At 39.2% G+C, this 25,530-nt stretch overlaps 1 protein-coding gene across 1 annotated transcript in view; it reads left to right on the top strand.

Moving 5' to 3' along the window:
• SPOCK3 (SPARC (osteonectin), cwcv and kazal like domains proteoglycan 3) overlaps positions 1 to 25,530 on the top strand; it is a 217,119-nt gene that overhangs the window by 90,847 nt on the left and 100,742 nt on the right. The window contains exon 4 of the mRNA XM_074589830.1: positions 1,353 to 1,467. Coding sequence (XP_074445931.1) covers positions 1,353 to 1,467 — 115 coding nt within the window. The remainder of the gene's footprint in view (positions 1 to 1,352; positions 1,468 to 25,530) is intronic.

Below are 25,530 nucleotides of genomic sequence, written 5' to 3'. Positions count from 1 at the left end.
CTAATGATCAGCCTGGTTCTTGTTTTCCAGGTACTTGGTTAGTCAGTCTTATGTTAATATCAACTGGCGGTTCAAATAGAGATGTGGTTAAAACTTCACTTTTGATTGTGAATAACAAAAGAAACATAACTTTCTTTTCAGAAAATATGTATAGAGATAGATACTTTATAAGCAGATGTGAAAAACGGGGAAAGAGTATTTCTGAAATGTAGCTGAGGACTGGACAGAAATATGCTAAAGTGAAAATGAACACAGGAAAACTGAATTCTAGTTGCTTGTAGCTTTCTTGCTTGATTTTGCAATTTAGAATTTTCAGTGGTGTCTCTTTAAGCTAGGCTTTGGTGTTTAACTTATTAGGGTGGGTTGTTTGATTTTTTTGGGGTTTTTTTTGGAGTGGTGTTAAAAAAATAACGAACAAACCCATAGAAATAAAAAAAATAGTTTTGGAATATTTAGATCACAGAATATGGAGATCAGAGAAGGGAGAAGTTATTGTTTCATGAGAGCATAAATTGGCAGAAACTTTTCTGTATTGTCAGGTAGGTAATGTTACTCAAGAAATATGCTATACAAATTTAATAATGTGACAAACAGGGTTATTTGGCCTTTCTAGTATTATAGCCAGAAATTAGTGTTTTCAGTTCGAAATGTATTTCAAAGATGAATAGGGACTAATGACGGAAGAACAAGTCAGAAAAAAAACTCTACAAAGCAGAAATAAGAGACTAAAATATTGTAGGTAGAATTTGTATTTTAAGGAAAGAGTCATACAGATCACTCACCTGCATATTTTAGTAGACCCTTTCTTCTACTAAAATCTTACTGGAGTTAAAATTTCTCAATAAATTCATATATTGTCCACCACTTAAATGTTGGGTCAGAAGAACCCAACTGTGTCTTAGTAAGCAGGAAAGGGAAGCTACTTTCAAGGTAGAAATACCAGTATTTGGGGATTACAGTGAGAAAGTGTCAATTATTTAAAGAATGTCAGGCTACAGAGAAAAACAGCAACCTTTGATTGCCTTTGCTACAAATGATGACCAGGAGAGAGTTGGATAGGGTACTTATTATTTTTATAAATAAAAAACCAGTTGTATTTTATGAGAATAAAATTCCATGTTTCATGAAGATTCTTTTTCCTCGGTAAGGGATTTCACACCTCTTCATTTTGCATTATCATTGAATATGCTGCATTTTATTCTGGTGAAAGTAGGAGTCATGCAGTCCAGCATGCTGCACAGGCAGCAGGCCAACCCCCCTCCACATATTTGGTGGGTTTGTGTGTGGTGTTTTTCTTTTCTTAATTGCATGTTTCTAGATAATTTTTAACAATTTTCTAAAATTATTTTTAGCTTTAGATCCGGCTAAAGATCCATGTTTAAAGATGAAATGTAGTCGCCATAAGGTCTGTGTTGCACAGGATCAACAAACTGCTGTTTGCATTAGTCACCGAAGGCTTACGCACAGGTAAATACTTTAAAAGTTAATCCTATACTTTTTTTATAGCATTCGTGACTGACTATAAACCATAAATGCTCGATAATTGCTTAAGTTATTTAACAACATATGAGCAGAGTAGGAGTGGATTTTAGAAGTAATTATGTATGCATAATTTGATTAGTATGTTTAATATTTTATTTTTTGATAGGCTGCTAAACTAGAGGGTGTATGTATTTAAATATCGCAAGCTGCTCATACAAATACATTTAAGGAAATACCTACTGTGCTGGTACCAAATGAATATGACAATTATGATAATGTCCTGCTGCTGTACATTCCTTTGACTTCATCACTTCTTATAAGAAGCTAGAGAACTCAAAACTGCCTGTTTAAGTGTAGGTAACGGCCTGTTATAGTGTTAAGTTGCTGGGGTTTTTTCCTTCTTTTTTCTCTTCTATGTGTTACAGTTTTCTTTGCATTCTAGACTGGTTAAATATAAGGAACAAATACATGGTAAAGTTATTCTGGAATCCAAATGTAGATAATTTTTATTCTCACCTTTTTTTTTTGGCAAAACAGTTCGAGATGCTCTGTTTATGTAGGTCTTAGGGTGGCAAAATATTAATGTGCTTCGGTGGCTTTATCTGGGGCAGAAAGAGAATACGTAGGGGCCTGAACCATACACTTAGTTGAATAATGAGATTGTTGTTTGTTGAAGAGATGGAGTCAAGTTGCATTTTTGACTTTGGATTGTTCATTTTTTTGGTACTTCATTGTGGGAAATGAAGCATAGTGGAAAGGCTAAACTTCAATAACTTGATTGAAATAAGTGCGTGTTAAAGTGCTTTGCTCAGTAGGGGCTGAAAAGAGCTAAGGAAAATAAGAGACTTTCTTGTCTGATGTAAGAGGATCATTTCAAGCTTTTTAGAGAGCCAGTACAGTTTTATGAATGATATCATGAATGTTCTTCTGAGTGTCTAGTTATGTTGAGTACACCAATCTGTAGCTTTTCAAACAAGCAAGGTAATACATAGTGAAAGGAAAAGTTTAAACTATTCTTGATCTGCAGCTGCAGTTAATTAACAAAAAAGCTCTACCTTATTTCTAGAGCTTAACTGTTTATATCAGACAATCTCAGTGTAGAGCTAGACATTTTGGTTTAATGAAGTATTAAATAAGGTGCAAGAATTATAATCAGACAAAGATAGGTAGTCTAATTTCAACTGCATGAGAACTCTCAGGGGAATATGTCAGTGTCAACGGTAAAAAGAAAGCACAATCATTTGAAATTTCTGAGAGTGAATTACACACGTTGAAAACAGTGAAAAAATGACATCTCCAAGTATACATGCAACGGTTAAGGACTAAAAACTTTTTTAGACTAGATGAAGCTGCATACACTGGTTGAATTAATAAACATATTGACATCTGCCTTCATACCTGTATTATTCCTTCCACGGTCCCTGACAGTCTTTTAGAAAGGCAATATTTTAAGAGGCAAAGTTTGTCTGAAAATAATACAAATCATAATGGGAAACCGGAATGGCAGCAACTTGGTGATTTTAATAAGCACTGCAGGTCTATTCTTGTAAGCTAGATGATGCAATTCTCTACCTACCTGTCCTGGGCCAGGACAGAGATTTCATAGAAACATGGAATGGATTGGGTTGGAAGGGACCTTAATGATCATCCAACCCTGCTGCCGTGGCCAGGGACACCTCCCACTAGACCAGGTTGCTCAAAGCTCCATCCAGCCTGGTCTTGAACACTTCCAGGGATGGAACATCCACAGCTTCTCTGTGCAGCCTGTTCCAGTGCCTCACCACCCTCACAGGAAAGAATTTCTTCTGAATATCTAATCTAAATCTACCTTCTTGCAGTTTAAAACCATTACCCCTTGTTCTATTGCTACACTCCCTCATAAAGAGTCCCTCCCCATCTTTCCTGTAGGCCCCCTTGAAGTGCTGGAAGGCCGCTCTAAGGTCTCCCCGGAGCTTTCTCTTCTCCAGGCAGAATAACCCCAACTCTCTCAGCCTGTCTTCATAGGAGAGGTGCTCCAGTCCTCTGATGATCTTTGTGTCCCTCCTCCGGACTTGCTCCAACAGGTCCATGTCCTTCTTATGTTGGGGGCCCCAGAGCTGTGCACAGTACTCCAGGTTGGGTCTCAGGAGAGTGGAGTAGAGGGGCAGAATCACCTCCCTCAACCTGCTGGACACACTTCTTTTGATGCATCCCAGGATACGGTTGGCTTTCTGGGCTGCAAACGCACATTGCCAGGTCATGTTGAGCTTTTCATCCATCAGTACCCCCAAGTCCTTCTCGTCATGGCTGCTCTCAATCCATTCTTCGCCCAGCCTCTATTTGTATTTGGGATTGCTGCAACCCACATGCAGGACCTTGCACTTGGCCCAGTTAATCTTCATGAGATTTGCATGCACCCACCTCTCAAGCCGGTCCAGGACTCTCTGGATGGCATCCCTTCTCTTCAGCATGTTGACCACACCGCGCAGCTTGGTGTCATTGGCAAACTTGCCGAGGGTGCACTCAATCTCACTGTCCATGTCACTGACAAAGTTGTTGAATGGCGCCGGTCCCAATGCTGACCCCTGAGGACAGCCACTTGTCGCGAGTCTCCCAAGCTTAGATCTCTCAGTTGCCCCAAGTTACCAGGTTCAAGCAGAAATCAATTGCTTTGTATTTTCTTTCTAAAGAGGCTTTCTTCATGCGATCTCTGACCTTTCTGTAGTATGGTGGGAATAAGAGTATGAATTGCATATTCACAAGCAGTCATGTCTGCTGGTCTGTTTACCACTATTAATTTCTTTAGCCCAAGATTTTATTCCTTTGCTGATATCTACAATTTGCATATTGATTTTCAACAGGGCCATCTGTTTTTCCAAGTTCCAAAGGACTAGTCCAGTCATTTATAAGTCTTGGTAAAAAAATTAGATGGTAAAGGTTATATTATCAACTGTTATCTTATATTATCTACCTGTATCCATTTCTAATATATCAGCTGTGTGTATTCAATCTGTTGGGAATAAATCTTTACAGAATTTCATCCCAGTAATTTTCACTTTCCACTTTGTGTCTGTGTGCGCATGTGGTGTTCTTCAAAGATGGGGTAATTTGAATGACCTCTTTTTTGTTGTTGTTAAAGAAAAGGCAGTTGGAGATGTCTTCTGGAGAAATAGTTTAGACCGTGGATTACTGGGAACTCTTCATAAAGTACTTGCCCATAGATTTCCATTTGGACATATTTGCTGTATAGATCCATAGATGTTCCAGAGATTATTCCCAAGACTCTTGCATGGGAAAAGTAGTTTTAAGAATGTGAACTGATACAGTGGCAAAGACTAACCTCAAGAGACAGTCAGGGAAGAGGAGGCTCTGCATACCTCCAAGGTAAATAAAAGGTTTATGGGCACCTTTGGGCTACCCCAGGGAAAGAGGCATGGAATACTGTTAGAGCTGGATAGATTATTCTGTAGTGGCATCAAACAGAAATTTTCAGATTTACGGTTAGATTCTCTGCAGCATTTCCAAGCAGCCCTATTGCCTTGTTCATAAATTTCAGTATATAAATTCTGTCACTTTTTGAGGTAATAAAATAGGCAAGTTGCTATTCAGGAAAGGCTGATGATTGTACCAAATGGAGAAATCACATTAGTAATTTCTTTTTTTTTTGTTAGAGATAAACTTGCAGAAGAAACACTCTAGGCATGGACATTCTGATATTCAGTCCCTGCTGTCCCACGTGTTTTTATCTGTACGGTGCAGTTTCCAAACTATTGTAGTCCTGTATGGATTACTGAGGGTACATACCACACAATGAAGCAAGTGGTGTAGGTCATTGGTCATGAGAGCAGTTTGGAGTATTAGAGCGTTAGGAAGTAGGGAGGCATGGTTAGAGGGGCCAGATTTTTGTTGGTAGCAGGTACATGCATTTGCATCTCTACTGGTTATAACTTTGTTGGAAGCTGTGTTCTGTGTTCTATGCTCCTAGCTGTGACCTATGAAAGAAAGAGGAAGTACTTTAAAATGGGAAAACATGCAGGATATATATTGTTATTTATCCATGTACTTCCATGTGGATTGCTGTGGGAAGGGAGAGCTGCCTCCACTAGAATGCATGATAAACAAATAATTAAAAGTCTGGTGTAAAATAGAATTTTTCATTGATTCTTTGAAACTCTGGAGACTGACATTAACTTTTGCTTTTGCCTAAATGGAGTTTTACCATCCCTTTGTGCTTTCCAATTTACCTTTATTGGTTAAGTGATAGGCTTTATGGGGAAAAAGCCCTGTACAGTGTCTGTACATGCAATAATGAAATGCTTTGGAGTATACCTCATTCAGTTACAAATACAACTTGCAGAATATTGGAATACAGCATTGCCAATACTGTGATACAGTGATGTGAATGTTATGGTGACAAGCAGGATATTCATCATACTAATAGAAATTTGTCTACTCTTTCTAGTTTTCAATCACTTCACTTTCAGGAGATTTAATTATTTGAATCTGCAGTACTGAGAATGTCTAGGAACTATGGGTTCATTCCTGTGAGCTTGGGGAGGAGGAAAACTTATGTGAATGTTCAGCCAGAAGAGAAATGGACAGGAAATAAAAAAGAGATGAGTCAAAGGAGGAGGGCTGTAGGTGGTAATGGCTATTTCAGAATACCTGCAAGGGGATGTGTGCTACTTGTATATGCAGAGCAGCAGCTGGTAAAGATAAATCCTTAAATCTTCACGTATCTGTGGTTGCCACCTTGAGCAAAGAACAAAAGACTTTGTGGTGACACCACAATGCATAGGAACTCATTAAGGCCATGGAATGCTGGTAGCTAACTAGGCTCAGAAAAGTTGAAAAGCAATGAGCTATCATAGATTTGCAAGTCTTGATAAATTGTCTGTTAACTTTATCTTAGATTTGAAACAGACAATTACAGTAAGAAGTGACAACATCATGTAATTTGCTCTAAGAATAACATTCTGTGAATCATAGGCTGCTGTACTAAACTAAACACTTCATCTGTATGGTGAAGTTCTAAGCAAGTAGGTTAGCTGCAGGTGAATGGCAGGAGTCTGGAAAACTTGAAAAAACAGGGCAGGGTTGCCACCCAACAGAGAATTTTAATGTAAGTGTAACAGTGAACACAAGATAGTGCCTGTGGTTTCAGTTGGGTTACTTTTATTGTAATTCTGTTTTGGTACTGCATGTTTGTCAAAACAAAAATACTTAAGCCTAATGCTTAAAGGTGAAAGAAGGGAGAGGGGGAAAAGCACCTGTCTGCTTCAAATGTTTCTCTTTGTTTTTATCTCAAACCAGCTGCATGAGAAAATTTACAAATGAGATTAATTCAGTTGAGCCCCAGTCATTACACAGTCTATTCCAAGATTGGACTGCTTACTGCAAGAAACTGGTGAAGTAATGACTTGCTCAGTAACATTTAGAAATAAGCTCTGAAAATGAGGAAACGGCAATAAAGTTCTGGGCCAAAAATCATGTTCCGAGTAAATCAGAGTGCCTTTGATATATTACAACCTGGTGACTAACCTTGTACTTACTGATTAATCCTAGTGGAATCTGATAAAACAGTCTCTTTTTCTTCTTCCGTAAGTAAAAGAAATGTACTGTGTAAAATTGATTGGATACATTAGATCAGTCAATGCTTAGATGCATTAAATTATTCAGTGCAGCAAATACATGTGCAGTTTTTCTAGATATGTAGATATGTCTCTTATGAATTCTCCACCACACGTTATGCCCCCTGCCCCCATTGTGAAGGTACTGCTATGCTTTTTATGGGTTTGTTTATGTAAAATGGCAGATCAACACAACAGTACCCTGCTATGGGAGAAACAGATTGCACTTGTCTCTGCTGTTATATGCATAGCATATTAAGATGGAATTGACATGTTTATAAAGACTGACAACTATTACTTGTGTAAGTACCTCAAACTTTCTTTTTCTTTCTATTGGATTTCTCACCCTCTGTAATCATTTATTCTAAGGTTTCAGAGTAGGAAGCAGGTGTGACACAGTTCAGGTATTCCAGATCCAGTTTTTATTTCACATATCATAGAATCATAGAATCTTCATGGTTGGAAAGGGCCTTTGAGATCATAGAATCCAAGCATACACACACACAAAAAAAAAAAACCACACACAAAACCAACAAAACCCCCACAAAAAAACCCAAAACAAAACAAACCCCCAACAACCTATAATCTGTGCCCTTCAGAGCATGCCCTGAAGTGCCAAATCTAGACATTTCTTAAATACCTTCAGGGATGGTGACTCAACCACCTCCCTGGGCAGGCTGTTCCAGTGCCTGACCACTCTTTCAGTAAAGTAATTCTTCCTAATATCTAACCTAAACCTCCCCTGCCGCAGCTTCAGACCATTTCCTCTGGTCCTGTCATTATTCACTTGGGAGAAGAGGCCAACACCCACCTCTCTCCAACCTCCTTTCAGGTAGTTGCAGAGGGCAATGAGGTCCCCCCTCAGCCTCCTCTTCTCCAAGCTAAACATGCCCAGCTCCCTCAGCCTCTCCTCATACGACCTGGTCTCCAGACCCCTCACCAGCCTGGTAGCTCTCCTCTGGACACGCTCCAGCACTTCTGTGTCCCTCTGGTACAGAGGGGCCCAGAACTGAACACAGCACTCGAGGTGAGGCCTCACCAGTGCCGAGTACAGAGGCACGATCACTTCCCTGCTCCTGCTGGCCATGCTATTCCTGATACAAGCCAGAATGCTGTTGGCCTTCTTGGCCACCTGGGCACACTGCTGGCTCCTGTTAAGCTGGCCATCCACCAGCACCCCCAGGTCCTTTTCTGCTGGGCAGCTTTCCAGCCACTCTTCCCGAAGCCTGTAGCGTTGCTTGGGGTTGTTGTGACCAAAATGCAGGACCCAGCATTTGGCCTTATTAAACGTCATACAGTTGGCCTTGGCCCATCGATCCAGCCTGTCCAGGTCCCTCTGTAGAGCCTTCCTACCCTCAAGCAGATCAACTCACCCACCTAGTTTGGTGTTATCTGCAAACTTAGTGAGGGTGCACACAATCCCCTCATCCAGATCATTGATAAAGATATTAAACAAAACTGGCCCCAAAACTGAGCCCTGAGGGACACCACTGGTGACCATCCGCCAAGAAGATTTCACCCCATTAATCACAACTCTCTGCGCATGGCCATCCAGCCAGTTTTTTACCCAGTGACGAGTACACTTGTCTATGCCATGATTCGCCAGCTTCTGCAGGAGAATGCTATGGGGGACGGTGTCAAAGGCCTTACCAAAGTCCAGATAGACAACGTCCACAGCCTTCCCCACATCCAGAAGGCAGGTCACATGGTCATAGAAAGAGATCAGGTTGGTTAAGCAGGACCTCCCTTTCCTAAACTCATGCTGGCTGGCCCTGACCCCTTGGCTGCCCTGCACTTGCCGTGAGAGCCCACTCAAGATGATCCTCTCCGTGATCTTTCCTGGTACCAAGGTCAGGCTGCCAGGCCTGTAGTTCCCCGCATCCTCCTTCTGACCCTTCTGGTAGATGGGCGTCACATCAGCCACCCTCCAGTCATCTGGTACCTCCCCTGTTGACCAAGACTGTTGATAAATGATGGAAAGAGGCTTGGTGAGCTCTCCCACCAGCTCCCTGAGTACTCTTGGGTGAATCCCATCCGGTCCCATAGACTTATGTACGTCTAGGTGCAGAAGCAGATGATTGACTACTTCCTCCTGGATTATGGGTGGGTTGTTCTGCTCTCCATTCTTATCTTCCAGCTCAGGAGGCTGAACACCCTGGGGATAGCTGGTCTGACTATTGAAGACAGAGGCGAAGAAGGCATTAAGTATCTCAGCCTTCTCCTCATCCTTGGTTACAACTTTCCCCCCTGCATCCAGTAAGGGATGGAGATTCTCCCTGGCTCTCTTTTTGTTGATGTATTTATAAAAACTTTTTTTGTTGTCCTTAATGTTAGGGGCCAAGTTGAGCTCCAGCTGGGCTTTTGCCTTCCTAATTTTCTCTCTGTATAACCTAACGAGATCTCTGTACTCCTCCTGAGTTGCCTGTCCCTTCTTCCAAAGGTGGTAAACCCTCCTTTTATTCCTAAGTCCCATGCGAAGTCCCATTCATCCAGACTGGCCATTTTCCCCACCCTTTAGACTTGCGACACTTGGGGACAGCCTGCTCCTGGGCCTTTAAGATTTCCTTCTTGAAGAGCGTCTAGCTTTCCTGCACCCCTTTGCCCTTCTGCACTATGTCCCAAGGGACTCTCTCAACCAGTGTTCTGAACAAGCCAAAGTCTGCCCTCCGGAAGTCCAAGGTGGAGATTTTGCTAATCCCCCTCCTTACATCACTACGAATTGAAAACTTGACCATTTCATGATCACTAAACCCAAGACGACCTCCGACCACCACATCTCCCACTAGTCCTTCTCTGTTTGTGAACAGTAGGTCAATATGAGGTATAGGAAATCTCTAGGGAATTATTTAGAAATAAGGGATCATTTCTTTTCTAGCATATCTTTTTACTTGTGATTTATTTTCTTTCTCTTTGCAGATTATGCCCTACAGTCATTTACAGTCCCTTCTTTGTCTTGTCTTTGTACGGGTTTTGGGGTTTTTTTCTTCTTTTGGTAGCAGCCTATACCTATGTCATTTTAATAATGTAGGTAAGGTGTTCATAAGAGTAATAGAACTGCCTTGTCATAGGGGTGTGCAGCTTTTTGGGCCTTCTTTACGAGTAATTAATTCCCAATAAATGCTAACTAAGCAATAGATTCTGATGATACTTGCAATTCTAAAAAAATCAACCCATTTTGTTAAACTCAGGGTTATGGTAGGAGCAGTGACTTAATCATGGTAAAAGCATTTCAGTTGCGGATCATAATTTGCCTGGAAAATGACAAGAATGAATAGTCATAACAAATAAGCATTTAACTAAGTTAAAACAATGAAACAAAAAAATATAATTGCTCTTTTTGTATTGGAGCTCCACAGGGCAGGTTCCAAAGAGTGTGAAGACTGAACCTGTATAAAATGTGAAGCTGTGTAGGTGAACGGTATAGAGGGCCTAATGATACAGAATTCACTATTTTAAGAATTAAGGAAAGAGTGGTGGATGCTATCTGGGTAAAATGTTTCCTTTGCTGTTTCTTAAGAGTTCTATGAAACAAAGTTAGATTTAGTAAGAATTGTTCCCTGCCCGTAAACTTTGTGGAGCAGGACCTGAATTTAGTGATCAACAAAAATTTTCTAATATTTCTGCTTGTGGGTGCAGTCTTCCAGTTACCATGATTTCACTATTAAAGCATGTTAAGGAGTGTCACTTTATTTTAGGCTCACAGAAGCTGATAGCGGTAAAAATATTATATCACTTAATCTAATTTACTATGGTAGGGGAGTTGGATAGATGATGAGGGGACTGGAACACCTCTCTTATGAAGAAAGGCTGAGGGATTTGGGTCTCTTCAGTCTGGAAAAAAGGCGACAGAGGGGGGACCTTATCAACACTTATAAATACTTAAAGGGTGGGTGTCAGGAGGATGGGGCCAGGCTCTTTTCAGTGGTGCCCGGGGACAGGACAAGAGGCAATGGGCACAAACTTGAGCATAGGAAGTTCCACCTAAACATGAGGAGGAGCTTCTTTACCCTGAGGGTGGCAGAGCACTGGAACAGGCTGCCCAGAGAGGTGGTGGAGTCTCCAACTCTGGAGACATTCAAAACCCGCCTGGACGCGTTCCTGTGCAACCTGCTCTGGGTGACCCTGCTCTGGCAGGGGGGTTGGACTAGATGATCTCCAGAGGTCCCTTCCAACCCTATGATTCTATGATACTTTGATAGATTTTGTGGTAGCGCTTAATCTTATTACAACTTCCTTTAGGCTTTTGAGTTAAATGACACTTCCAAGTGCAGATTTGGTTCAAATCATTGGTCATCTAGTCCATTATCCTGCCTTGGACTCTTGCTCTCTGGCAGCGGTTTTGAAAAGTGTGGAAACCAGTCTAAATACTTTTTTATATGAACTTGGATTATCAGAAGTTCTTCCCTGAGTGTGTTCACCTTGGTATTATAACATGAGTAAAGTGTTCATTTCAGCTTTGAAGTGATGAGTGTTAGGCCCTGAAGCATCAGATGGCTTAACCTTTTCCTGTTATGGATGATGTGACAGAAGCCCAGAGTAAATTTCAAGTGCTGCAGAACTGTAACGCTGTGACAGCAACCCAAACCCTCTTCTGTTTCCATGGCTGTGGTACTGCATGGCTGAGGTTGTCCCCAGGCGTAAAAAGTGACCAAGGCCAAGTATGTGGGAAGCCCATTCAATAGGGAAAACGCACACACATACATACAGGTACATATGTGTGTACGTGCATGCAGATACATACATATAAATAAATATGTACACCTGTATATATATTTTTTCTCTTCATATTGTAAGGCACTTGTATCCTGGATTTCCGATACACCATATTTTGGAATTTGAAGTATTTTATTTACTCATTTTACAATAAAAGAAAGGGGTTTCAATTTAGACTTGCTATCACTAAGTTTTTGATTTAAAAAAAGAAAAGAAGAAAGAAACAAAAGCTGTAATTGCAAATCTGTAGTTAATATTAAGTAGTCCCAGCAGTTTTGAAAGAGAGCCTGTTAGAACTGTTACAGAAGATGCTCTATTTGATTAGAAAAAGGGAAAAGCGGAGAAGGAGGAACAGTATAGCTTTGTGACTTTTCTGTATCTTTAGGTGCTGCAGCATTTTATTACGATTTCAAAAAAAGACTTTCAAAAAACTGACGCAAAACGAAGGATTTGCTTTTGGCAGATTGTGTGAAAGTTGCAAACACCACTATTTAGGATGTTATCATTTCACGTTATAATGCTGCTGAAGAAGGCCAGCTGGTGCAGTTAAGTCCCTTATTGGAAATTTTAGTCTGATTCATTACTGTGATTTGTAGTTGTACACAGAAACACTTAATCATTCTTATGCTCCAAGCTCTATTGAATCTGCTGAAGGCTTTCTGGTTCTTTGCATAATTTGTGGAGCCAGTCTGCCAGCTTGGCAGTGTTTCAGGCTTGTTGCATTATCTGTGTGTGTTTGCACAGGAAGTGATGCTGCATGTAGCCAGAATTTACAGTAATTCTTTTGTAGTAGGCTAATGAGCAACACTACTTCATTTACAATACTAACATTATATAGCTTTGATTAGTCCAATTATTGTGTAACTATGCTATTGTGATCATACTTACACTCTACAAAGTACTGAAAAGGAAATTTGCTTAGCCATAGCTTAGTTGAACTTGTTGAGAAAATAATTTGGGCTTTTATGTCCTTAAAAGAGAGGTGAAAATGTGAATATTTTGGAGATTTTTATATGCAATGCAATTTAATTTATTAAAGGAAAAAAAGTGAAGCTTCATTTTTACTGTTTCTTTGCATTGGGAAGGAAAAAAGGTGACTAACTATGCAGCATAAGTTTTGCATACGTTGTGAAGGCCTGTTCTTTTCTTGGTGTGCATGTGTTTCCTCTATTCATTTTAGTGGGAGTTATGGATACACATCTAGAAGAAATCAGGATCCTCTATAAGTAGCTTCTGCTAATAGTAATGGAAGATAGTGTTTACGTATCTTGCAACATATCTAGGTTGCAAGAATGTATGTTGCAGTACTAATGTTGTCGATATCAGCCTTACTATTTATTAAGGTTGTAACTTAGCTATACAGTATTTATACTTTTTGCAGCCAAACTTCAAAACACAAAAATTGCTGTCCTTAAAAAAAAAAAAAAAACAAACAAAAAACCCCAAAAAAGTGACACCCCCCACCCCACCCCCCACCTCCTGTCTGTAGAAATCTAAAATAGAAATTTTTTAGTTGCTAATGTTTTTGTGGTTTTTTTTTTCTTGGTATGTAATATATGTTTTGTAGGAGCTCAAAGCAAACTTGAAGTAAAGGAGACCTAAACAGAACTTCCCTATTCTATTAGCAGAACAGGTATTTTCCACTATACTATATGGGCTTCAGTTAATTTAGTAAATCCTAGGCCTACTCATGTTTTACTCCAGATTACCCCAGTAATCTTAGAATCATAGAATCATAGAATTGTTGAGGTTGGAAGGGACCTTTAAGATCATCGAGTCCAACCTTTAGCCTACCCTGACAAGAGCCACTTCTAAACCATGTCCCTCAGTGCCCCATCTACCCTTTTTTTAAACACCTCCAGAGATGGTGAATCCACCACCTCCCTGGGCAGCCTATTCCAATGTTTAATAACCCTTTCAGTGAAAAAATGTCTCCTAATATCTAATCTAAACCTCCCCTGACGTAACTTGAACCCGTTTCCCCTCGTCCTATCACTTGTCACCAGGGAGAAGAGGTCAGCCCCCATCTCTCTACAACCTCCTTTCAGGTAGTTGTAGAGGGTGATAAGGTCTCCCCTCAGCCTCCTCTTCTCCAGGCTAAACAACCCCAGCTCCCTCAGTCGTTCCTCATAAGGTTTGTCCTCCAGGCCCCTCACCAGCTTTGTGGCCCTTCTCTGGACACGCTCCAACACCTCAATGTCCCTCCTGTAGCGAGGGGCCCAAAACTGAACGCAGTACTCGAGGTGGGGCCTCACCAGTGCCGAGTACAGGGGGATGATCACTTCCCTAGTCTGGCTCACCACACTATTCCTGATACAGGCTAGGATGCTGTTGGCCTTCTTGGCCACCTGGGCACACTGCTGGCTCATATTCAGCCGGCTGTCAACCAACACTCCCAAGTCCTTTTCTGTCGAGCTGCTTTCAAGCCATTCTGCCCCAATCCTGTAGCACTGCATGGGGTTGTTGTGACCCAAGTGCAGGACCCAGCATTTGGCCTTGTTGAACCTCATACCATTGGTCTCAGCCCATCGGTCCAGCCTGTCCAGATCCCTCTGCAGAGCCAACCTACCCTCAAGCAGATCAACACGCCCGCCCAGTTTATTGTCATCTGCGAACTTACTGAGGGTGCATTCGATCCCTTCATCCAGATCATTGATAAAGATATTAAAGAGAACCGGCCCCAGCACCGAACCCTGGGGGACACCACTTGTGACTGGACACCAACTGGATTTAACTCCATTTACCACCACTCTCTGGGCACGGCCATTCAGCCAGTTTTTTACCCAGCGAAGAGTACACCTGTCCAGGCCATGAGCAGCCAGTTTCTCCAGGAGAATGCTGTGGGAAACAGTGTCAAAAGCTTTGCAAAAATCCAAGTAGATAACATCCACAGCTTTTCCCTCATCCACTAAGTGGGTCACCTTATCATAGAAGGATATTAGGTTTGATAGGCATGACCTGCCCTTCACAAACCCATGCTGACTGGGCCTGATCACCCTGTTCTCCTGCATGTGCCGTGTAATGGCACTGAGGAGGATCTGTTCCATGACCTTCCCAGGCACCGAGGTCAGACTGACTGGCCTGTAGTTCCCCGGATCCTCCTTCCGGCCCTTCTTGTGGATGGGTGTCACATTTGCTAACCTCCAGTCAGCTGGGACCTCCCCGGTTGTCCAGGACTGCTCATAAATGATACCAAGTGGCCTGGCGAGCACCTCCGCCAGCTCTTTCAATACCCTTGGGTGGATCCCATCCGGCCCCATAGATTTGTGCACCTCCAGGTGCTGAAGCAGGTCCCTCACCATTTCCCTTTGGATTAGAGGGGCTTCATTCTGCTCCCCATCCCTGTCTTCTAGTTCAGGGGTCTGGGTGCTCAGGGAACAACTGGTCCTACTGCTGAAGACTGAGGCAAAGACTTCATTAAGTACCTCAGCCTTTTCCTCATCCTTGGTCACTAATCTTGTTCAGATTCTCAGTGTTCTCTAGAAGTAGGAGGGTGCACTAGATAATCAGTTGTCATGATGAGTTTTTCAGTCATCGTGAGTGTCCTACTTTCCACTTTTGCAATGAGATTATAAATTAGGATTGGGATTTTTTTTTTGCAGGAAAATGGATCCCATTTTACTGTATTTCTTTCTGTCTTGCTGACAGTGGTTGAAGGCACACTCAGTTGTACCACCTCCTAAAAGGCAGTAAGTTAGGACGCTTCTGTTCAAAAACTAGAATACTGGAAAGAGTGTCTGATCTAGGAGAGCATTGCGGTTAGAGTGTTCAACTTTTGACTAACCCTAAGGGGTGTTAATGTGCTGTCCTGTTAATAAAAAAAAAAAAAATGGTTTGTGAGCTTTTATTTTGTTGTTGTTGTTTTAAAAAGGTCTTTTCTCTCACAGTATTCCTGAGAATCTACCACTTCAAAAGATTGCCTTGTTAACAAAATTGAGAAGAATGATGAAGATGATGCTTATAAATGATTTCTCTGTCCTTAACTATGAAGTTGTAATTGTAGTCCATAGCAACAAAATTCATTGTGGACAATTATGTTAACACTGAAATAATACAAAATAATAAGAGTAAAACCTTTGAAAATTCCTTTATCAGAAAAGTTACAGGAACAGTTCAATACCCCTTCTTACAAATACATATCTAAAGTAAAGCTTGCTATTAGTTCTTGTAGTGCTTTAAAAATTAGTTGTCAGTATCAGTTTTCAGTATACTTTAGTAGAATACATTATCAATTGTAAAATAGCTGATGTAAAAATTTGTAATCAATTAGTGCTTAATTTGAAATTCGTTGGTGGGTTGTGTGTTTTGGGTTTTTTTCTTTTGTCTTTCAGTGTTACTGAAATACTCTAACACTGGGTAATGGAACAGAATGAAACTTTGGGATGCTTACATGTGAGGAGTTCTTTTATAGGTTTTAAAATTTTTGTGTGAATCCGGATCTGATTAAACTTAGGTGCTTTTATTACTAGCAAGCATCAGTTCTAATGCATTTCATTTTACGTGAAGGTCTTGCTTCATAAGTTGTGGTTATAGGCTCAGAATACATCTGTTGTTTTGCTTGTGTACCAGTGGTGAGAAAACTGTTCAGTGTGTGAAATTGAGTAGGACTAGTGTTCAGGGAACAGAAATCATTCTACTAATTTCCATTTGTGTAAAACAATACATTTAAGGTTTCCAATGGTGAAAAATACGTTAACTGTAGCAGCTTCACAGAGTGAAGTATGTGCATTTATTGGTACTTTACAGTAAAATATACTAGTGCTTTTGGAAATCAAATAGCATACTTATGACAGTAAAGACATGTCAGGAGTCACTAAATGTTCAGCTTTTACATGGTCAGTTATAATAAGTGGGTTTTGTGTCTGTTTGGTAGCATTTTTATATTTCTCTTTCATTTAAAATCAAACACCAAAATCCTTTTCATATGCCCAGATTGTCAAAAGTAAGTTCACTTTATAAAATGCTGTAGTCTGCTACAAAAGAACAATAATATGATACTTAGAGGTATGGCTTCTTCCACAGACTACTATATATTCTGTATCAGATCCTCATTGCCTTAAAAAAATATCTTGCTTGTCATTTTATGGTTTAACCTAAATATTAGCACACTTATACCATACAAATACTTTTCCTAAAACCCTTAGGCAACTTCTGTATTAGTAATAGTAATAATAATAGTGATAAATTCTTATAATCACAATACAGTTTAGGTTGGATTTAAACCTTGTCGAATCTGTGGGATCCACTGCCTTAATTCAGGCAGTATCTGTGGAGTTGTTTCAGGGATGCGTTGGGCTTATTGCACATGTGCAGACTATCCGCACTATGCATCGCACCGTAGATTCGGTGTCCATAAGTTTCAGATAAATGCTCAGATTCTGTCTAGACAAAACTTCTGGGTGAGGAAAAGAAGAAGTTATACCTGAAGAAACCTGCACTCACCGTAACCATGACTCTGGTGTGCTCTAGTTCGATTCCTTTCAGGGAGACTTCTTTCAAATACAGACCTTCAATGACGTATTTGAACATACAAGGACAGGTAAACTTTGGGGGTGAAATTTGTATACACATTTTATGGTAGGAGGGTGTTGGGTTTTTATAGGATTGCAAAAGTGCACAGAATTCAGGATATATCATAATTTTATAGATCAACTGTTACCTGAAGCTGCAGTTATAACAGCAATAGGTTAATACTTATAAACACTTTACCAATAGACACAGACTTGCAATTCCTAGCCTGTTCCATAAAGCAATTTAAAAAAAACACAAAAAAAACCCCCAAAAACCCAAACCAAAAACCAGAAAAGAAGTCTTAATTCTCTCCTCTCTCGAGGACAACTTTTTTCCACTAACCAAAGGAATAGAGAATAACCACTAAACTATTTCATAGGCACCTATGGATCAAGCCACCCAAAAGTTATCATCTTAGAGAATCAGCACTTAATTTTTTTACTGTGGTTTAAGATGATATAATTCTTCATGTTTTCAAGCATGATTATGCATGGCGACATCATTTATCTATTCTACTTTCTAATTTTTCTTCTTTCTACCTTAACTGTAGAAAGTAAAGTAAAAACTGTTGTAAAATACAACTATTTGAATTGTAGAAATAATGCCTCTGTTTCATAGAGGAAAATACCAAAGCGGACTTTTTCTTGTCAGGGAGGTTTCATATATGTCAAAATTTAAAATAGCTAACTTATTGTAATTCAGGGTTTACTTTCATTTCTTAATCAGATGAAGATCTGGACACATAAATATTTCTGAAAACATTTGCACATCTTGAAGAATGAATTCCCCTTGACTTTGCCTTCACCACTTGCACATTCATCTCCAATGAAAGTTTGTAATACCAAGATTTGCATACTTGTGAAAGTTAATTTGAAGTTTTGGTCCCTAAATTCAACACTAGTCATGTTCTAAGCTTTTGCCGTTGGAGCCTCTTTTTAAAGAAAACCCCAAACACATTCTCCTCTCCCATCCCGAACTCTTTGGTGCAAAGGAGAGGCAAATAAGAGGAAAGATTATGTGAGAGGAGATTTAAGCTGGGGAGTAGATCAGTAAACATATGACTACAGGAAACAGATATCCTGAGGATAAGAATGATCGATTATTCATCTTTGGGGCCTGCTACTGGAGTCTGTAAAAGGTATGAATGCACAGCCAAGATGATCTGGATTGGAATTGAATACCTTGCTCTTACATACAAACTTGCATGTTACAAAGTAGGATGTGAGGTCTTGCTGTCCACTTATTCATTATTACAGCCAAAGCTGGAGACCCATGTACTTTTGACCCTTCTACCCATGAAATTCTCTTTGGTAGGGAACCAACAATAGCAACACTTCTAGGATGACTTCATCCCAGTATCTCAGATTTGAGGCTTCTGGAAACTGAATTTCCTTTCGTATTCTAGAATTATACTGATATCATATAACCATTTACTTCAGAGTACAAATGGTGGAGGTTTTTTACCTACACTGCAAGTCTTTTGTCATGCTCTAATTCACCACTCCTATCTTCAAATTGAAAAACAAGGTAACTTATGTTAGAATGAATATTGTTTATATGTTCTACTAAGAAGCGAGAGCAAAGTGCCATTATGAAAAACTCAGAAAAGGTGTGCACATGCAGTAGTTATAAAAGCAAACAAAACATTGTGATTTGTAAAGAATGGTAAACAGAATAGGCTGTAAATGTTAAGAAATTATTTTATGAGTGAGGTCTCACAATTTATTTTTGTTAATAGCCCTGTTATCTCTGGCCACCTTGATAAATCGCACATAGTAGAAACAGAAACTCTGCAGAGCTTTTAAAAATATGATCAAAGACCTAGAGGGACTTCTGGATGAAAAAATACTGAAAAATAGGCATGTAGATTAAAGCTAACTTAGTAAGAAAGATTATGACACGATTTTATTTCTAGAATCATTGCTCCATAAGTTTCATTTACCCTCTCATAATAAAGGAACAGGGAAGAATACATGGGGCAACAGATTCAAAACAAATTTTGGGAATCTGTTTAATTTTGACATGATACTACGCCACAGAGCTCTTGGTCAGCATTGTGGTTAAATGGAAGGTTTAGAAATGTGTGTGGAGAGCTGGAACAGTCCTCTAAGTTATCATATAGGTAAGACAACTAATTTTTCTGACATGCGGCAAACCTTTTCTTGGCCATAGAAGTGTAAGTTTTGCATTTATTCACTTTCCTGTTAAGTTTTTAGTACAGCTGTTGTCTAAAAGGAAGTGCGGTATTTGATCAGCAGACTGGACACTAGTCCAATTAGATACCGCAATTTACTTTCTTACCAAACCTATTCAGATACCAAAATATATAGTTAGTTATATATGCTTGAACCTATAAAGACTGCGATAAAAATTTAACTAAACTATGAACTACAGAGGCGAAAATACCAATGGAAAAATAAGCGCTGTCTGCTTTCAGGATTTTTAAAAGCGAAAGAAAAAGTCATGCTTTTGTGCAAACAGATGCTTTTCCAAGCAAATTTTGAAATGGTTTTTGTGCTCCTCAGTGGGGGCAGAAAATATCTGTTTCTATTTATGGCATCTCTCAGTAGATTACTTTTTTTCTTCCCCAGTGTACCCATGGTCTTTTTGTCACTCTTAGTACATTGCAATTTTGAGACTCAAAAGATGGATTTGTGGTTGATCTTTTAAAGCATGGAAACATGTTCAGCTCTGAGGCTAATAGTGATTAATTCATTGTTTTATAGAATCATGAATTTGAAGATTAAATTAGGCAGTTAAATTAGGATAAGCGTGTTTTGGTATGCAAAATACCAGGGTGCCCAGCTGGGGCACCAGCAAGGGCCCCAGTTGTATGAAGATGGAGTCCCTCTTGTAGCAACTGAGCGGAGCAAAAGCTGAGGCCTGAAGTATCTCATTTTTCAGTTTTTCTGAACAGTTTTAAATAATTTTCCAAACTTTGCATGATGCAAAATGAAGAAGTCAAAGCTTAAACAAAACCTTAAAAGCTGAACCACAACTCTGTTGGTGTTACCATCATATAAATATTTATTATTGCTACTTTACCTTTTATAATGTGTTTTTGTTTCTTTAGGATTTGGTCCCTTGACATTTTTCTTGTAGTTTTCTTTACTGTTCTTCTCTCTCTTCAAATAACTCTTCTCCATTTTTATGTACTACTATGCTCTTTCACAGTACTTCATGTTTTCACTCAGCATGGCTTAACATTCATGCAGTCATGCCTGCAAACCTGAAATAAGCCCCGGTAAGAGATGATTTATGGGGGCTTGAATGCAGAAGGGATAGATTATGTGTTATCCTGTAGGTACCATTTTATGGAATTGACATTAGAGTAATCAGGGAAGGAAGGAAGAGGGTGGACTGAGGATGCTTATCTACATTAATAGAAAAAAAGATCAAATTAAAATAGGAACCTTACCAACTTTCTTAGTAACAGAAGAACCAGTTATACCTAGCTTTTTGGCTACCAAGTTATTTTTTGGAATCAAGTTGAGGTGTTTTATAAAGACATAATGGGCAATACAATGCCGACATACATAAAAGAGAATTTCTATCATGTTAGACTAAATAACGTGAGACAACATTACAGTAGTTAGTGAAACTTCTTTTGACAATTTATTTCTCTTTCATATCCTGGCACAGATATTTCATGGATATCTTTTTTTTAATATTAAATGTTTATCTTTAAAATGATCTATTTTATTTATATGTGTGAATTAGTAGCCAAGAAAACCTCACACTTAATCTATTTTATTTTCTCAACTCAATCAACAGCACAATTTTATGTTTTAAAAATAGCTTCATTTATAGATGCCAATGAAAATAGCAAGGTTTTGTTTAAAATTGTTTGGGTTTTTCCCAATGCAGCAGTATCCCTATCTATCTCTGTGGGCTTAATGTATCTATGACAAAAGCTAGCTAATAAGTAAAACCAACTATGAATTAATTTAAATTGGAACTTTTTCAAGCTCTAAAATTCCACGCAGTATATTAAAAAATGCTAAATTATTTCCTAACTATGAAGGGAACATTTTTGTCCCCCAGTATGAACCTCACTTGGATTTGATCAGAGAGGAAAAAGAATATTATAAATTAAAACTAGCTTTTGGAGAACTGTGTTGTTGCAAAATATGATTAAGTTTCAAAGAATAAGGGCAAACACAAGCAATATGGGACCAAAATAGAGGCTGCGCAAGTGTTACTGTTTCTTTTAGTAAGTTTTGGTGGTGTAGTGCTTTCTTGAATTAGGTTTTATATTTATCACAGTTTTCCCCTCTCCTCCCATGAAGCTTGTCAACACAGATTTTTATATTCGTTCAGGGAATTTCAGCGTATTTGGCAATATGGCTGAGCATAGCGTACAAACCTGTTGCACAGTGAATGTGCAATAGAAATGGTACTCTCTGATGCTTTACGCTTGCTATGCATGTGCATGGATTTCATTGTGTAGGCAGACTCAGATGAATTTGCTATCTGAGATTTAAGGACAAACACTCCTGACCTATTAGAAATTTAGCCTTTCTTCAGTAGTAACAAGCAAGAAAAAAAAGGAAAATCCTGAGTTTTTTTTAAATGTAAAAGAATATCCATAAAATGATATAGTACAATGTAGGAGATGATCCTCCATGAATAGTATAACCATCCATTTTTGCTCAACTATCATCTTGCTATGCACTTGTTGCTATATATCTTTTCCGAGCAGACCTCTGCAACAGCTTGTCAGCTTTATCTTCCCATTTTCTGATGTTATCAGACACCGTTCATAAATTCAGAAGGTATCATACTGACAGAAAAGATGATACCAAGTTGAAAGCCTTCCTGTCTGTTCCTCCCCGTCCCCCCCCTCCCCCCCCAAACTCTTCTTCCCTTCCCTCTGGGGGTACGAGAAAAGTGGTGCTGATATACGCTCTTCCATCTACCTAAAGAGCACTTGGAAGATTAGAGTACAATAAGTTGACAGTTGGATAGATGATCTAAAGGAATTCTGTTTTTCATAGAAATGCCATAGCTGTTAAACAGTGCCAGAATACAGAAGTTTAGTTTTGTGAGGCACTGATGTGCAGGAATACATTGCTCTCTTAAAAACTCGTGAGTTGTAAAGCAGTGTTGGTTGCAACTTGCAACAAGTGCTCTTCTAACACCTGATTAACATCATCTAAAAAGTCACAGTCTTTGTCACAAGCGTGTTAAGGTAAGCACAGCAGCAAAACCAGTTCAAGTTAATACTGTTTCATTTTTAATTTAAATAACTTATAGAGGTTACTTGTAATCCTGAGCACAATTGCGTAAGACAATTTTCTGTGCAAGTGTGCGCTATGCCTTAGAATTTGTAAGTACAGGCATGATATTGTGATGCTTTTGAAATGATTTTAGGAAGATAATGTGTTTTGGCTCTAGAATAAAGGGCAAGTAATAAGTAGCACTGGAATTATCAAGACAGCTGGCCCATTTCAAGCCTTATTGCTCCTCAGCACCAGGCAGTAGATAGTGTATAAAGAGGCTTGGGTTCTGTCTATTATGTGGTTTTCTTGTTTAGCAGTATTCTTGATTTAGACTACTGTAAGTCCAATTCAAAGTTGTTTAATTAAAACATTTGTTCAAGGTAGGTAGAATTATATTACACAGGACCTGTAATAGAGCTGATTAATGTGAAAAAAACATTTTTGCTGTTTAAGCAAAACAGGTGTGGTGCTTTTGGAGGTGGGGAAACAATAAATTAAAACTGGCAGGTTTAGGAAGTTGAGCTGTCAGGTGGTGGGAGGAGCATCAGCCACACAGAGGAACACCCTGATGAATTAAGTACTGTAGAATGAAAGCCAAAGTATGAGGGGGGAGGCGGGGACATGGACATGACGACGACACGACAAGTAACATTCACTGTAAAGCTGTGATACAGAGCAAAGAACATTTATTAAGATGGATGGTTGCAAGGCTGTGTGCCATAAAGACTCTGAAGGAACCCTGATTCACTTTTGCAATTAAGGAATACTCGGATACCTGAACACAAATACTTTGGATGTATTCTTTGTAAGAGTGGCTTATTACTCCTCACAGGTATAACGAGGAGCTTGGAATTGCTAAACACAATCTGCAGCGGTAGATGCTTCCTTATGCCTCTCCCTGAATTTTACAATTTTGACTCAAAATAGTTATATGTTACATATACATCAAAAGAAAATAAACTACTAAACTTGAAAATCACTGCTGTATGTGGTGTTAGAAAATAATTTCAGGTAAATTTTGCCCTCTAAAGAATGGATTATCCTCTGTTCTCCCCCCCATGTCTTGGTGTGAGGAAAGACATGATGATGGTGGAAACGTCATCAATATAAATAAAGTGGAAAAGGAGAGACAAATAGCAGCTGTAGTGAATGCAGTAGAAATTTGTTTTAAATTCAGAGCTAAGAGACTCAAGTGTAACATGCTGATTTTAGGATGCTTCCAGAAGTTATACTGTGCCATACTGTCTTTCTGTTGAAGAGCTAAAACTAAAGCTGATATAATTAAAAACAATAAAATATATGAAAATGTATCAACACAGTAAAACATTCAAAGATAAGTAGTGCAGCAAATCAATTTACCAGTTGAACAATTATTAAAATACATGCTTCATTTTCTCTTTATGGATGAAGGGGAAAAAAAGGCAACAGGATTTTATTTGGTAATTTCTGGCAAGGGAACAGAAAGAGACTGCTTGTACAAGCTGCATCCATTAGTATCACCCATACTGCATTTGTTTTCATTTGTTTTCCCCTGTAGTCTCATGATTTTGTCAGTAAAACCTGGGATCTGATGGAGGAGAGTAAACTTCTGCTTTGCTCATTATAAATCAGTGACTTGTCATTTAAGCAAGTGAACAGAGATAGTGTGTTCTGCTGATAATTGCAAAAATTATCACAAGCTGTGCACTAAGTAATCAAGACCACGGAGCTCGAGTGGATTTGCAATATATGTGCATCCATGGGTGTGTATCTCAATACATATTAATACACATTTTGGTATAACTATATCAAATTGTGAAGATAAGAAAGAAGCATGCTGTATCAGAGTGACAAACCACCACATTTAAAAGTGTTGTAAAACTGTTTAAATTAAACTGTAGTATGACATTTGGATCTGAAATGATAATGTCAAATACATAACTGGAATGAGTTAGGGATTTGTGAGTAGTAGTAAAAACGTATAGCAATAATTTTGAGACTTGTTACACTGATGCAGTCATGTTGTAATGATGCAGTACCTGGGTGTTTTGAAGCTTCTACTCAACAGAAGGCAGCTGTGTTTGGTTTTTTTTTCCCCCCTGTTGGAGAATATAAGGAATCATGGGACAGGCATAATAACTGTGTTATATTCTAAACAGTGCATAAAGCGGTACAGACAGCATTGAGTTGACTGTGACCTTTAAGATTGCTATATAGTGGGAGGATGCAGTAGTCAGCCTCCAGCCCTGTATGACAAAGTGTGGTTTAGGAGGCGCATGCAAACATCCTGCTTTCTATTTCTCCGTGCTTTACAGTCAGTACATAGAATGGGAGTAATATTAATGGTATGGAGCAGGAAGTGGACTGGATCCTGAAGGTGTTTGGAACATAACGTCCCCAGGTCCTTTGAGCAATCTTGCGGCCCCTGGGGAGCATACTCATAAATACGACCAAGGTAATCTTGAATTAGGTATAGAGCAGTTGTAATATCTCAACCTATTCTAATGGAAGTACTCCAACAATTCTGTATATTTGAATGCCTGTAATTCAGGAAGAATATTGAGAGTTAAAGAGTATTCAGAAAAGGGCCACAAGAATAGCGGAAAACATGCCTTATAATGAAAGAGAACAGGAACAGATTATGTATTTGTTTGTGATGGAAAAGATGAAGAAGGTTGTGCAGTTACTGTTTGAATACTTATTTGGAGACAGAAATTTTTTCACAAGCTCCCCAAAGTCTCAAAGATGTGTTAAATTTTTACAGAGGGATCCAAATTAGAAAGTCTAAGGTTACCTTCTTCTAACTTTGTAATGTACAAGTTTCCTATGTGTTATGTGAAGCCTATTTTGTTACAAAGCAAGTGATGATAGTAGAAATGGTATCAATTTAGTCAGACATGTAGTCTTCTGTAAAGAAGACTTGCCATCGAGGCATCCTCTTGCCATCCAGAGGGACCTGGACAAGCTTGAGAAGTGGGCCCATGTGAACCTCATGAGGTTCAACAAGGCCAAGT

This window comes from Larus michahellis, chromosome 5 (genome assembly GCF_964199755.1).
Source record: "Larus michahellis chromosome 5, bLarMic1.1, whole genome shotgun sequence".
Taxonomy (NCBI): Eukaryota; Metazoa; Chordata; class Aves; order Charadriiformes; family Laridae; genus Larus; species Larus michahellis.
Note: the sequence above shows the minus strand (reverse complement) of the source record. Positions and strands in the feature narration are given on the sequence as shown.